Source organism: Diabrotica virgifera, chromosome 3 (assembly GCF_917563875.1).
Source record: "Diabrotica virgifera virgifera chromosome 3, PGI_DIABVI_V3a".
Lineage (NCBI taxonomy): Eukaryota > Metazoa > Arthropoda > Insecta > Coleoptera > Chrysomelidae > Diabrotica > Diabrotica virgifera.
The window spans coordinates 194,619,516-194,636,295 of NC_065445.1; the positions used below are offsets into that span (position 1 = coordinate 194,619,516).

At 31.9% G+C, this 16,780-nt stretch overlaps 1 protein-coding gene across 1 annotated transcript in view; it reads left to right on the forward strand.

Moving 5' to 3' along the window:
• Positions 1-16,780, forward strand: part of LOC126882667 (zinc finger protein 721-like) — a 203,307-nt gene that overhangs the window by 98,205 nt on the left and 88,322 nt on the right. Inside the window, exon 2 of the mRNA XM_050647641.1 lies at positions 9,648-11,561. Within this exon, the coding sequence (XP_050503598.1) occupies positions 9,648-11,561 (1,914 nt within the window). The remainder of the gene's footprint in view (positions 1-9,647; positions 11,562-16,780) is intronic.

Consider the following 16,780-nt stretch of genomic DNA (forward strand, 5'->3'; position numbering starts at 1 on the left):
AGTAACTTTGCTATTTTTATAGAATGCCAGTATCTAGTACGATAACGATAATAGATCGGTACGATAAAGTTCTCGGGCGGTCCTTCCGCCCAGCGTTTTGTTGCTTATAAGTACTATGTCATCGGCAAATCTCAGGTGACTTAAAAATCTGCCATCGATTTTAATTCCACGTTGTTCCCCATTGAACTTCTTGAACACATCTTCTAATGCAAGAGTTAATAACTTTGGAGATATGGTGTCTCCCTGTCTAACACCTGTATCCGTTCTTATTTTGCTTGTTGTTAGGCCTTCTGCTACGTTTATTTGCATAGTTGCATTTTCGTATATGTATTTTAGGAGTATTCTATATCTGTTGGTCTAAGGGAATATAATGGTCTGATGAATAAATGGGGCCTTATTTTAAAATCCATGGGTTTTTTAGAATTATTCTACCACCTCTCTAAATATTTTGTGTTGCTGGGAGACTGTCACTGTCATCGAAATTTGAAGTGACAACGAAACTTGAACGGACATTTAAAATAACGAACATGGAACACAAGATCAGATCAGATGATAGAATGTAAATAGAGTTGCCTATAACAGGAAAGGACGCCAAACGAGTTTTTAACGGGAAAACAAGTTAAAACAAATACAGGAGGTCATTAATGAAATATTCAAGAAAATAAAATAAAATAACTATTTAAAAATAAAATAGCAAAGATGTGACGTTTGTAACGTTACAACTTCCCACCTAATAGGCTCATGTATTTCTGTGGCAATCATCACCCATTTTAATACATGAGCGCGCAGTCTAGATATTATGTGTCTTTGACAAAATATGTGTTCCTTTACTCTCCCACAGCTACATAACATTGAATAGAACCTGCCAATCCATGCTATCTTACATGGCGATCCTGTGCCACAAATAATTGTGCCAATTGGAATATTTTCCTAGCGGTGCCTTTTGATATTGTCATATCTGGGTTAACAGGGAACTTGAATCGAGTCGACATTCATTTCACTTATTCCCCGTTAGAGGGCGTTCTATCCATACTACGGTATAAATAGTTTTATTTTGTACCGAGAACTACGGAGGTTTTGGTGTAAATTTGTCTTCTGCAGAGCCTCCTTGACAACAGGTAGACCTATAAATAGTGCTATCGGGGGATGGCAGGAGACAGATTTAAATAAAAACGAAACCGTATATTTTCTAATTTTATTAATGCCATACTCTGTATTAGAGTACAAAGACTCGTTTCATACAGGTTCTCTAAACCGCATATTTTAATAATTTCCTAGCGGTGCCTATTGATATTGTCATATCTGGGTTAACAGGGAATTTGAATCGAGTCGACATTCATTTCCATTTAGTATTTGGTTATTGTTAGATACTTGAGTTGTAGAAATGTATTGGTTTATGTAATGTGATGTTATTGTAAACAACTTATAGACAAGACGGAAACGGCGGGTTCGTTGGGAAAAATATTCCCATGAGATATTTTTGCATAATCACATTCGTGAGACATCCCAAAATAAGGTTCAAGAAGTCGCCCACGAGAAAAGTGGGCCAATTTTTTTTTTAATCAAATTGCAAAAATCAATATTTTTGGCCCGGACTAACTTTTTTAGGTTTTTTGGACCATTCTTGACAAAAAAGTTCTCTTATAATTTTTCTCTAAAGTTGATCTTGTTCGAGTTATAAGCAAGTTAAAATTTGAAAAACGCGGAAATGGCCATTTTTAAGGCTTAACAACTCTGTCAAAAATTATTATTTTGAAAGTCAGAAAGTGACTAAATCAAAGTTTAAAGTCGCCGTTACATGATCCTGAAGAAATCTGTGTCATTAATTTACTACTAAGCTGTTATTTTTAATTAATAGCAATGAGTGGTTGGATCATATTGACGGTGCTGTAAATGTGAGTGCGAGTAAGATGCACAATTGGACTGCTGGAATAGCTTCTCTCTCGCACTCAGCATTTACAGCCCCGCACACGTGCATGGCGCTTATTATTTTTACTTAAAAATAACAGCTTAGTAATAAAATAATGACAAAAATTTCTTCAGGATCTTGTAGGAGGGGCTTTAAACTTTGATTTAGTCATATATTGACTTTCATAATAATAACTTTTAACCGAGTTATTAAGGCTGTTCCTCACGATTCTGAGCATAGCTAAATTCCAATGTAAAAGTTTAAACAAAATAACGCAAAAACTATGGCAGATATTGAGATAATTCTTTTTTTATATGAAAGGTATTAAAAAGTTCTAGTGCACTATTTGCTTATCAATTATTAAATTGTTTAAACAATATGTTTTTTTTAACTTTTTTGCTTAAAATTAACGTAAAAAAATTTAAATTTAAATACGGCACTAGAGAATTTTTCCCACTTTCCGAATCTGTTTTTGTTTTTAAAGCCAAGCGTCCACAGACCCGCATCGTACGCAACGGATTTTAGTTTGACAATCGATAATGCGATCCGTACGATGCGGATCAGTGGACGCGGTTACATAAGTTTCTGTGCAAGGCAAACTAAAATCCGTTGCGTACGATGCGGGTCTGTGGACGCTTGCCTTAACATAAAGGGTAACACAAAGCAGCTATTTTCTTTAAACTTTTTTAAAACTCTCAAAGTTTTGCTAAAAGGTATCTCTTTCGGTGGTCATTCTGTCCTTGTTGTCGATATCCAGCCCGCGGCCAGCCAGCAGGTAAAGGAACCCTGTCGGTAGGATTATCAATAATGTTATTACAGGTACAAAAACGAATTAGTGCTTATGAATGGACAAAGATTATTTAGACTTTTGACAAAAATTTTATTATAATTTTTATTTCAAAACACCCTCTAAAGAAACATTACACAATTTTATATTTATAAATGTAATTTCATTTTATCGATCTTGCTCATGATGCTACTCAAATTCTTATAATACGTGTTACTTGTATAAACTTTTTCATTATATGTATGATCATGTATAATATGATATGCATAATCCGTTTAGAACGTCTTTCGACGTTATCCGATCCCATTTTTCATTCAATTCGGCTGTTCCATTGATCTTCTCTAAGTTCTTTGGATTTGGAGCTCATTGAGTTTCTTATTCTTTTCATCCATGTTCTCTTAGGTATTTCTCTCTTCTGTATTCCTGTAGGTGACAATGCAATTACCTGTTTCGGGAGTCTACTGTTTTTCATTCGTTGGACATTTCCGAACCATTTGAGCTGCTTTCGTTGTCTGTCATCCATGGCTGTACCTTGTATTCTCATGCGTGCTCTAATTTCTTCATTTCTTATCCTCTCCCGTTTCGAAATTACGGCACTACAGCCCAAATTGAGCCCTGGCCTCCTTTATTTTTTGCCTCCACCCTTGCCTGTCTGTGGCTACTCTTCTCCATACACGGACTCCTAAAAGGACTTGTGCGTCGCTGTTTACTATGTCTTCCCAGCGCTTTCTTGGCTTTCCAACCGGTCTCTTTCCCAGCATTCTAGCATTCTCTGCTCTGTTTGGTCGCCTATCCTCTCCCATTCTTATCACATGTCCGGCCCATTGCAATCTTTGTATTCTAATGAAGTCTGACAGGGGTGTTTCCTTATAAAGTTGAGAAAGCTCGTTGTTGTATCTACTTCTGAAGATTCCATTTTCCCTCACAGGTCCTAGTGTCCTCCTCAGTACTTTCCTTTCGAATATGTCGAGCTTGTTTTTGGATGTTTCTTTCAGGACCCAGGTTTCACTTCCATAGCATGTTATTGGTCGAATTAAGGTTTTATAGATTCTCATCCTTGTATTTCGGTGGACACTTTTAGACCGAAATATATGGGAGAGGGCAAAATAAGCTCTGTTTGCCTGCGTTATTCTCTTCCGTATTTCTCCATCTTCTGATCCGTCGGCATATATTCAATTTCTACTCCCAGGTATGTAATCTTTTCAACCGTTTCAATGTCATCTTCATGTATAATGTTCTGTGGGATTATATTTCTTCTCCTCTGAGTCATTATTTTTGTTTTTTTCTGTGTTAATTTCCAGACGTTAGCGAAGTACTTAGCGTTCGTCTTATTACATCCATTTCCGCGGCTTGTCTTTCTTATATTTCTCTCTGTTAATCGCCTCATTTCACAATCGTATAAAAGCATGCTTTTTACCAGTTTCATAGATATTAAATTATATCTTTTCTGTTATTTTCTTGTTCCAGAGAAAGGCATCCTTTTTTGCTTTTCTTTGTTTTGTACATTGAGGAAATTTATGCCGCTTTCCATTAGCTGGGAACGGGGTATCCATTTATACACATATTAACAATCTTTGTAATCAGTCGAATTAGTTTTTTGGTGCCACATATAAGGAGTTCAGTTCGTCGTCTATTGATTCAATGTAAATCACCTTGCTTAGCAGTTTTCTGTTTCCGTGAGAACATATATGTCATATGTTTTCATTCTGGTGGGATGTAGAGTAACATTATGTTGTTTTATATGCCATTAGATTAGAGTGAAAACTTAGTCTTTAACATATATTTAATATATTATATTCAATTTTACATTTTCCATATCTTTAACTATCAGTTCATGTTTGTTATTGATTTCATGTATATTTCATGTTCCTAAATTCATTATCCGTTTCAATTCGCCCAGCAGTTATGTAGGCAGAGATTTCAAATTAATTTTAATCATAATTATTATAGGCTATGCTTCATAGACATAATTTTGGGAGCATGTCAGCTGGAACCTGAAAGGAATGTGTGTATTCTACGGCAGAACCCATAGTAGAAGAATCTACAGTCGAAGAAGACTCTAGAGCTATCCATAAACATAAAAACCACAAACCGCAGGAACCAACACTGTATCTGCAGAATGTGTGAAAAATAGAGGAGACACACATGCCTTTCATAAGCTGATTTGCCAAACTGGAAAGAAGATCAATTACCAACCTCCTGGAAGGAGAGTGTTATCATTCCGATACACAAAAAGGTGATAAATGATTAGATCGATTGCACAAACTATAGAGGTATAGTTTGTGCTATACCTCTAGGCAGTTAATGGATAAATACTGGGAATGCATCAAGACACTACACCAGCTTTTTATAGATTTTAAGCAGGCATATGATAGTAGTATACGAGTGGAACTGTGGAATGCCATGGTAGAACTAGGAATACCAAAGAAATTGATAAATATCACAAAAGCATATATATGTAGACGGAGTTATGAGTGCTGTAAGGAAGGAAAATAGTCGACATTCTTTACAATCAACGGTAGTCTTAAACAGGGAGATACCTTATCCTCACTTCCCTTCAGTATCGCTTTGGAGCGTATTGTGAGGAAAACGAGCACAGAAACACTCCTCGCATTATATTACATTATCCTCACATTATATACCTATAACAAAAGTGCTTCGCATTATACTAGCTTTCACCGATTAGGCGATTATATAGATATAGTAGTAGGAAATACAACGATCAGTGTCAAGGAAGACTTTATTAGACTGAGAAATTCCGCAAAACAATCCGAGGAATAAATGAGGATAAAACAAAATATATAGCTACAACATGAACGGGGCAGCGAGACAGAATAGGGCAAAACGTTACAATGCACCAGAACAACTTTGAAAGGAAAGGGTTCATCAGTTTAAACATTTGGGAGCTACGATCACATCTGATAATAACATTACTCATAAACAATGATTAACAACAAAATACAAAGTGCCAATCGTTGTTGGTTTGCGTTACAAAAAAATATTGAAATTAGATTATGTATCCAGTTGTACGAAAATAAGCATCTACCATTCTGTAATAAGACCTAAATGACGAATGCCTGTGAAACATGGACAATAACAAAACTTAAAAATCGCAAAAAGAAGAATTCTTAGAGGAATATATGTAGCAGTTAAGGATGGCACCAGAGAACTTTAGACAGTGAGAACCAACCAAGAATTGAAAGAATTATATAACCAACCAGATCCTATATAGTTAAAATAATAAAGTCACAAAGACTTTATGTCTAGGATATGTCAAGAGGCAAGAGTATCGTGTCACCACATTCTCAACATTTCACAAAAATGTATTACATTTCCAAGCCTTAATCAACGTTTAAATTAAAACAGTCAATTTGTCCTTAAAAAAAATGACCTAAAAACAAAAGAAAATATAAGACATTATATTTAAAAAAAAACCCAACTCAGCAATACCGTGACCTAAAAATATCATGCTGTACGCTGTACCTATCTAATTTTGTTTTATTTAAAAATTTGAAATCTAAATTAATATTGTTCTCGAAAATATAACTTTGCACGTCTTTACAATAATTTACAATGTACATTGATCCTAATAAAATAAAAAAAAGTCAAAATGTAAATTCGTACAGGTTGAAACAAATTTTATATCAAAGTTTAGGTGGGTACAAAAGATATTTTCAAGAAAGTATCCAAATCATACAAGGGGATCATTGTTTAAATAATTAAAAAGGGGTCATTTTTGCAAAAAAATTATTTTTTTAACTGCTGAGGTCATTCAATTACTAATCAAGGTCAATAGGATTATTTTCTGTAAAGTTGAAGGGCAAATCTTTCACATAAGAAATACTTAATTAAATTTGACCCCCTATTTATTTAAATAATTGTATATAAAACTTTAAAAACAAATTTTCAAAAAATTATTTTTAGCGTTTTAAATAAACACTATAAAATATCTTTTTTTACAGAAGAAGTTGCGCTATATTACCAGTATTAAGCAAAAAAAAAATTGGTCAAAAAATATTTAATATTTTTTGAGATATTGAATTTGTTTATTAAATGTTACTATATTTTCAATTGCAAAAACGCGGTTGTTGCCAAATAAATATTCACCTGAATAGGATCTCATTATTTTGATTTTTATCTATACTTTCGATAAATGTATTTATAAATTCAAATTTCAACGAAACTCCCCCTAAAATGGCATTTGAAAATTATTCAAATTTGTTTAGATTTTGCTTTTTTTTAATAACGTCGCGGGGATTAAGTATTTTGAAATACCGTTTCGATAATTGGGTTCCTGGGAATTTTTTACTAATTAACAAAATTTTTTGTCGTTTTTTCTTCTTATTTTTTTTTTTCTTGGAGTGGTATTACTACGGGCCCTTTTAGGGTTAAATTTCTTTAAGAATATCGAATGTGTGAGTTGTAGATTCTAGACCTAAAAATATTAAGATTTAACTAAAATCTCTTAAATAAAATGTGGCTACTTACTGAGTTACAGGGTGTTTTATTTAAAAATTTAAAAATTATTGTTACCAAGTACTTTAAAACTATTTGACGTATACTTATCATACTTGGCAGAAAGTGTGGATATTATACACCCTACTAAATTGTAATTAATAATCGTTTCTAGCTAGTGCCAGAGGCGTACGACAGGGGATAGTGAATGATTAACCCTCCCCAAATTCTACGCCACTGAGTGAATTACTATTTTAGCGAAATTTTTCGATTCTTCAATACTTTGTATGTAAATAACTTTATTGGTATCGATAAAGTCATCAGTTTGCGAGATATTGGAAGTTTAAAATGAATGCATTATTAATGAATCAAAATAACTATGCCGTTTCATTTTAAACGTCCAATATCTCGAAAACTAATGACTTAATCGTTACCAGTAAGGAGTATATTATTTACACAGGAAGTATTGGAGAATCAAAACATTTCGCTAAAATAGTATTTCCCTCAGTGGCGTAGAATTTGGGAAGGGTTAACCATTAACTATCCCCTGTCGTATACCTCTGGTAGTAGATTGAAACTTTTATTTATCACAATTTAGTAGACTGTAGAGTACCCACACTTTCTGCCAAGTATGATAAGGATGCGTCAAATAGTTTGAAAATACTTGGTAAAAATAATTTTTAAATTTTTAAATAAAACACCCTGTAACTCAATAAGTAGCCACATTTTATTAAAGTGATTTTAGACCAATTTTAATATTTTTAGGTCTAGAATCTACAACTTAGAGAACATTCTTAATGAAACTTAACCCTAAAAGGGCCCGTAGTAATATACCTTCAAGAAAAAAAAAAGAAGAGGAAAAAATTTTACTTCTGTATAGGTTTTTTTTTTACAAAAAAAATTGTTAATTAGTGAAAAATTCCCAGGAAGCCAATTATCGAAACGGCATTTCAAAATATTTAATCCCCGCGACGTTATTAAAAAAACAAGTTATAAACAAATTTGAATAATTTTCAAATGCCATTTTAGGGGGAATTTTAATTGAAATTTGAATGTATCAATACATTTGTCGAAAATATACATAAAAATAAAAATAATAATATTTAATACAGGTGAATATTTCTTTGGCAACAACCGCGTTTTTGCAATTGAAAATAAAGTAACATTTAATAAACAAATTCAATATCTCAAAAAATATTAAATAATTTTGGTCCATTTTTTTTTAATTAATACTGACAACATAGCGCAACTTCTCTTGTAAAACAGTATATTTTATAGTGCTTATTTAAAACGCAAAAAATATTTTTTTGCAAATTTGTTTTTAAAGTTTTATGTATAATTATTTAAATAAATAGGAGGTTAAATTTAGTTTAGTAAGTCTTATGTGAAAGATTTACCCTTCAACTTTGCAGAAAACAATCCTGTATACTTTCATTAGTAATTGAATGACTTCAGCAGTTAAAAAAGTAATTTTTTTGCAAAAATGACCCCTTCTTAATTATTTAAACAATGATCCCCTTTTATGATTTGGATACTTTTTTGAAAATATCTTTTGTACCCACCTAAACTTTGATATAAAATTTGTTTCAACCTGTACGAATTTACATTTTGATTTACATGTAGTGTAATTTTATTTTACTAGACTAATTCTAATTACCTACCCATAATCCCGCTGAAGAAAAGAATGACCACAAGTTAATCGTTTTATTGTTTAGCTTCTTAACTGCCACCCAGGGGGTGTCCGGTTTGTCTATCGGCTCGATAACAGGTGGAACAGAATTTTTGATCTGGGCTTTCTGCACGTAAACGTTTACGTGTAGAAAGAAATTTTTGAGAGAGAGGATATTCACCGTTATGTTTTAGAAGGAATGGCCTTAAGCCTTGAAAATCGCCATTGTTTTTTTTTCAATTTTAAATTGCTTATAAGTCGAAAACGATCAACTTTAGAGAAAAATTATAAGAGACCTTTTTTTCCCGAATGGTCCAAAAAATTACAGAAAAAATTGTTCGAGCCAAAAATATTGATTCTTGCAATTTGATTAAAAAAATTGTTAAAAAAAATTGGCCCACTTTTCACGTGGGCGACTACTTGAACCTTATTCTGGGATGTCTCACGAATGTGATTATGTAAAAAAATCTCATGGGAATATTTTTCCCTTCAAACTCGCCGTTTTCGCCTTGTCTATTAAGGTTGAATCACCGTTTGTTCGATTTAAATACTCGTATAATGTTAGCTGAATAACTGATTTTTAATCGATTTGGACCAGAAAGGCATTTAACTACAGAATTATTTGTGACACCTGCGGTTTTTGTTAAGTGTTGATTTAGTTTAGTTAAGTCTACGAGTATTTTCAACCAAATAACTATGTAGTTAATTAGTTTAGAAATTAATTGTGGAACGAGTATAGAAAAAGTTAACAGTGATTTGTTGTTACATTTTGTTTATGATCTGCCCTTTCTGCATGCAAAGTTTTAGAGTTTGATTTTTTATTTTAGGTTTACGTCAAAACGAGATTAAAACGAAATTCAAAAGATGGGTGGTAACACACACTGAAGAAAAGCCTTATAAGTGTGAAATTTGTTCTAAGCAATTTAGTCAAAATGGAAATTTGAAACGGCATTTAACGATACACACTGGTGAAAAACCTTACAAGTGTAAAATTTGTTCTAAGCAATTTACTCACGATGCAACTTTGAAAAATCATTTAAGGAAACACACTGGAGAAAAGCCTTACACGTGTGAAATTTGTTCTAAGCATTTTAGTCAAGATAATCATTTGAAAAATCATTTAAAAATACACACTGAAGAAAAGCCTTACAAGTGTGAAATTTGTTCTAAGCAATTTACTCACGATGCAACTTTGAAAAATCATTTAAGGATACACACTGATGAAAAACCTTACAAGTGTGAAATTTGTTCTAAGCAATTTAATCAAGATGCAACTTTGAAAAATCATTTAAGGATACACACTGGAGAAAAGCCTTACAAGTGCGAAATTTGTTCTAAGCAATTTAGTCAAGATGTAACTTTGAAAAATCATTTAAGGATACACACAGGTGAAAAGCCTTACAAGTGTGAAATTTGTTCTAAGCAATTTAGTCAACATAGATATTTGAAACAGCATTTAAGGATACACAGTGGTGAAAAGCCTTACAAGTGTGAAATTTGTTCTAAGCGATTTAGTCACGATGCAACTTTGAAAAATCATTTAAGGATACACACTGATGAAAAACCTTACAAGTGTGAAATTTGTTCTAAGCAATTTAATCAAGATGCAACTTTGAAAAATCATTTAAGGATACACACTGGAGAAAAGCCTTACAAGTGCGAAATTTGTTCTAAGCAATTTAGTCAAGATGTAACTTTGAAAAATCATTTAAGGATACACACTGGTGAAAAGCCTTACAAGTGTGAAATTTGTTCTAAGCAATTTAGTCAATATAGATATTTGAAAGAGCATTTAAGGATACACAGTGGTGAAAAGCCTTACAAGTGTGAAATTTGTTGTAAGCGATTTAGTCAAGATGGACATTTGAAAAATCATTTAAAAATACACACTGAAGAAAAGCCTTACAGGTGCGAAATTTGTTTTAAGCAATTTAGTCAAAATGGAACTTTAAAAAACCATTTAATAATACACACTGGTGAAAAGCCTTACAGGTGTGAAATTTGTTCTAAGCAATTTGGTCAATATGGATATTTGAAACAACATTTAAGGATACACAGTGGTGAAAAGCCCTACAAGTGTGAAATTTGTTCTAAGCGATTTAGTCAATATGGATATTTGAAACAGCATTTAAGGATACACAGTGGTGAAAAGCCCTACAAGTGTGAAATTTGTTCTAAGCAATTTAATCAAGATGCAACTTTGAAAAATCATTTAAGGATACACACTGGAGAAAAGCCTTACACGTGTGAAATTTGTTCTAAGCATTTTAGTCAAGATAATCATTTGAAAAATCATTTAAAAATACACACTGAAGAAAAGCCTTACAAGTGTGAAATTTGTTCTAAGCAATTTACTCACGATGCAACTTTGAAAAATCATTTAAGGATACACACTGGAGAAAAGCCTTACACGTGTGAAATTTGTTCTAAGCATTTTAGTCAAGATAATCATTTGAAAAATCATTTAAAAATACACACTGGAGAAAAGCCTTACAAGTGCGAAATTTGTTCTAAGCAATTTAGTCAAGATGTAACTTTGAAAAATCATTTAAGGATACACACTGGTGAAAAGCCCTACAAGTGTGAAATTTGTTCTAAGCAATTTAGTCAATATAGATATTTGAAAGAGCATTTAAGGATACACAGTGGTGAAAAGCCTTACAAGTGTGAAATTTGTTCTAAGAAATTTATTCGAAATGCAGATTTGAAAAAGCATTTAAGGATACATAGGGTGAAAAGATGAGAGGTGACTGGTAAGAAGTCAAGTAAAGTCTTGGAATGAGGTGAAGGCGTTAGCGCAAAATAGAACCACATGGCGCGTTTTCACTGAAGCTCTTTTCTACACTTAGGAGTTCAAGAATATTGTATATATAAATCAGTACTGAAATAACAGCTGGGAATAACCCTAGTACTGAGGAGGCAAAGAAAGACTGGCGCTTCAAAGTTAGTGCCTTTTATTTATGTCAAGCTTTCGCCTATTGATTTTAGGCTTCTTCAGGACTTTCGAAATGGGTACACTAGTGCTCAGTGAGAATAAGGACACATATTTGACTTTGTCTTGTTAGTGAGTACATAAGACTGATATTGTTGTTGTTAGTTATTAGCTAATAGAACCAGATATTAGCGAAACTAAGTCAGATCTTCCGCATCTACTACTTAATCCATTGTAAGAAAAACTTAGACAAAAGTCGTTGTTAATATAAAAGGATTGACTTTATACATTTATAAAGCAAAACGAAATATCCTAAATATGGTACCAATCACTACTCGTCATAAAAGAAGGGATCTCATCGCTTTCTACAACATCCTACATGGAAAAACCGGAACTCCAGATCTTCAAAAAATTAATATTCACGTCGCACTAAGAAAAACCAGTGCTACAGTTAGTTTCCATTACCCAATCCACCGTACTAACTATGGTCTTAACAACTTCCTCACTAGAACTGCCAGAGTAGCAAACCAGGACCTTAACATTGACCTTTTCCAAACTTATAGCAAGTTCCTGAGTCAGGTTTTAGTAAACATTAACTAAGATTTATTATTCTGTAAAAATAATAATAATAATAAACTCAAAAAGTGACTTGTCTGCTTTTGTCCGCCGACCACACTAATAAATGTTCTTGTTCTTAGGTATGATTGTTTGTGTAATTTGTATTGGTAACATATTTATATTGATAATTTCTATTTTTTGTTCTCTTTATTGTATGTAATTTATATTTTAATCTATTATTTTTTGTGTAAATGGTTGTAACCGTATATAAATAAATAAATGAAAGATACCACAAGGACACAAATATGTATTAGATTTTTTTTAATTGCAAAAAAGCTAGATGTAGAAATAAAAGTACATTGAGTTTATTGTAAGTGAAGGTCACTCACATATGACTGTGTTAATTTCTTTCGTTTTGTGAAATTTTGCTGTAGTAATAAAGTGTAAATATTCTTTAAATGCTCAACGTCTTTTATATGGTTGCACAGTTAGCACAGTTGTTGATGTAGCACATTTCTAAAAAAAGGACCCCAGAACACTCGTTATGGAATAGTGGTCCCGATCAAATTTAACGAAACTTTGGTCAATGACAGGTCTCAGTGAGTAGATTTAAAAAGTTCATGGCACATAGGTCTGAAAAACTATTATTCTCGAGCTAAGTTCTTTAATTCAGGTACTCGGTTTACGTTAAGTGCACTAATTCACGGTCAACTGAAGGAAAATATCTATTATTGAAAGAAGAGATACTAATTTTGTTCATAGTCCAGGAACCGAAGCTTTCCACCTCGCAGTTTTCACAAAATGGATCGATTTGCTTGAAAATTTGAGAATAAGTAGTGGACAGTCCAAGGATCAAAATCTATATGATGCCGAAAGGCGCTTTTACCAAGTTGCCACCCCATCTCATGGGTGGAAATTTTTTATTATGTTTTGACCGCAAAATTTAATAAAAACGTTTATTCTAAGCAAAAAATGTTCTAACTATTTAGAATGGGAAATAAGCCACAATATTATTAAAAAATGATTTTTTATTAACGTTTCGACGCCCAAATCGGGTGCCGTTGTCAAAATACAAAATACTATTAATATAAACAAAAATGTTGTTGCTTAGTAAAAAAATTCTTCTAATAATTTATTTAATTTGACTCATTTATATCGGCAATTCAGATACATATGATACATTTTAAAGTAGAAGACTTTAAAATGATATTGCCAATATTTATGAGTTGCGTTCCTGGGACGACTTTACTGAAAGATAGTTCATTCGATTACATGAAATCAACCCCAACTCAAGAATATCCGTCACAAAAAAAATCATAGCATGTGATCTGTCTTTAAAAAGACAACCACATGCAACGGTGACATTAAAATTCTCGCGTTAGAGATCTCATAGTAAATCACGAGGGAAAACCAGGAAAAACCTCGTGATACTATCCCGACATCGTAAGTATTTGGTCTTACATTTAATTTACTCTCAAAATTAATACCAAATTCTGACTTTACTATAATTTTGTTTAAATTATAAATAATATCAATAATACATGGGTATATAAGTAATACTAAAATATAAAATATGTACTAACTCGACTATTGACTTACTAATTGTGGTATTTTCTTTCTATTGACTTCCTCTTTCAGTATGGGTATCCACATCCTACTGAATTCCACCGAGGAATTTGCGACACAATTGGTTTCGTTTAGCATAATTAGAGCCGCTTCTTTGATTTTTCTCTTTTTACTATCTGTTTCTTTCAGGACTATACTTGAATCTCTCCACTGAACTCTATGTTCATTATCCCATGCGTGTTGACATATTTGAGATCTATCAAATTCTCTATTTTTAATATAAGATTGATGTTCACTTATTCTAACGTTTAATGGTCTTGATGTTTCACCTATATAAAACTGTTCGCATTCACAAGGTATTTTATAAATACAATTCTTTGTCCTTTCTTGTTCATTGTTAGGTTTAGTTTTAGATAGAATAGATCTCAATGTGTTGGTTGTTTTGAATGTTGTTGAAATGTTGAATTTATTTCCTATTGTTTTAAGTTTCTCGGATAGTCCTTTTATGTATGGTATTGATATTTTCCTCGTATTATTTCTTGTGAATGTTGTAGGATCCCGTTCTATGTTGTTCTGTTCCATTCGATCCAATCTTGACAATTCCTTATTTATAAACGATAAAGGATAATCATTTTTTAATAAAACAGATGTTAAGAATTGTTTTTCTTCTAAAAAGGAATTTTCGTTAGAACAAGTAATTTTGGCTCTATCATATAAGGATTTTATGATTCCCTTTTTAACGTTGATGTTGTGATTTGATTTGTAATTGAGATATCTGTTGGTATGTGTTGGTTTTCTATACACTTGAGTCTCATATCCAGTATCCTTCTTTAAGACTAAAACATCGAGGAAAGGCAGGGTGTTATTATATTCCTTTTTCATTGTAAATTTTATTGTCTCTTCTTGATCGTTTATAATATTCAGGAATGTATCCAACAATTCTGATCTATGATCTATATTTAAATTATAAATAATATCTATGATATTATTTATAATTTAAACAAAATTATAGTAAAGTCAGAATTTGGTATTAATTTTGAGAGTAAATTAAATGTAAGACCAAATACTTACGATGTCGGGATAGTATCACGAGGTTTTTCCTGGTTTTCCCTCGTGATTTACTATGAGATCTCTAACGCGAGAATTTTAATGTCACCGTTGCATGTGGTTGTCTTTTTAAAGACAGATCACATGCTATGATTTTTTTTGTGACGGATATTCTTGAGTTGGGGTTGATTTCATGTAATCGAATGAACTATCTTTCAGTAAAGTCGTCCCAGGAACGCAACTCATAAATATTGGCAATATCATTTTAAAGTCTTCTACTTTAAAATGTATCATATGTATCTGAATTGCCGATATAAATGAGTCAAATTAAATAAATTATTAGAAGAATTTTTTTACTAAGCAACAACATTTTTGTTTATATTAATAGTATTTTGTATTTTGACAACGGCACCCGATTTGGGCGTCGAAACGTTAATAAAAAATCATTTTTTTTTTAATAATATTGTGGCTTATTTCCCATTCTAAATAGTTAAAATTGTAAAAATGCCACAAGAAAATAGCTTCAGAACAACAAAAAATGTTCCATACATTTTTTTGGTAAAATTAATAGTTTTCGATTTATTCGCTATTGAAAGTGTTAGTTTTATATCGATAAAATCAATGTTTTTCGATATAGGTACTCATTTACGATTCACTCAATTTTTGCCGTAAAAAAATTGTTTTCAAACCAAATTCTTGGGAATCAAATAACCTACAATTTCATATTAAAACATTTTCTTGTATCTCTGTTACTAATCTTTCTATTCTGAAGAAAATGGCATTTATATCCAAACTACAAAAATTCGTTATTCGCTTTTAACTCCAGTTTTTTTAAAAGTAGTCATTCTAAGCCAGTCAAACTTCTAGAATCTACTAACAAATACATAAATAAAGAAGACTGAATAAGGCCAATTACTAAAAACACCGCTAACTTACAATATTATGCTTCCAATTGGATTTCTCCATTGTTTTTTCAAAAAAATATATTGATTTTTGTAACCATAACTTTTTTATTTTTTATCCTAGAGAGTTTGGTAAAATGAATTTTTTAAGATTTTTACAAGATTTATATTAAATCCTTTTAAAAACCTTTTAAAAAAAGCCGCAAAAAGAGGTGACTTTGAATCGGTTAGCAAAGGCGGTTTTTGCATGTTATTACAAGTTTTAATTGTCAATAGCTCACTCAATTTTTGCCGCAGGAAAAATGTTTGCAAATCAAGTTCTTGGGAATTAAATAAGCTACAATGTCATATTTAAACATTTTTTCGTATCTCTGATGCTAATCTTTCTATTCTGAAGAAAAGGGAATTTTTTTAACGAACTACAAAAATTCGTTATTCAATTTTAACTCCATTTTTTTTAAAACTAATCATTCTAAGCCGGTGATACTTCTAGAACCTATTAATAATACGGGGTATTCCCATCTCGGCTCACTATAATCCTTTAGTCCTTTATGACACCCCAGGTACATTTAAAAAACCCCCCAGGTCGGCTCGAAGATTAACAGGTAGGTATTTCAGGTAGATTAACAGGTGGGGAAAATTTCTTATTAACACAGAAAAACATTCTACCCTCAATACCACTTCCTTAAATATTGTACAGAAATTTTTAGTTCTTTGCGAATTTAAGAAATAGTTTCTCTTGGTTGGAAATGTTGGCCGTGGAATCGATTTCGCTACTGATACATAGGATAAAGTTTGGTTAGATGTTTGAGACATATTGACATATTTTGTATTAATAAAAAAGTTAATGAATACAACAATAATATGTTATCGCAACTTAATATGTTAAAATTTTATCACATGATAATTTTCAATATTAGTTTTTATTTTTATTGGGTTATGTATAATGATATAT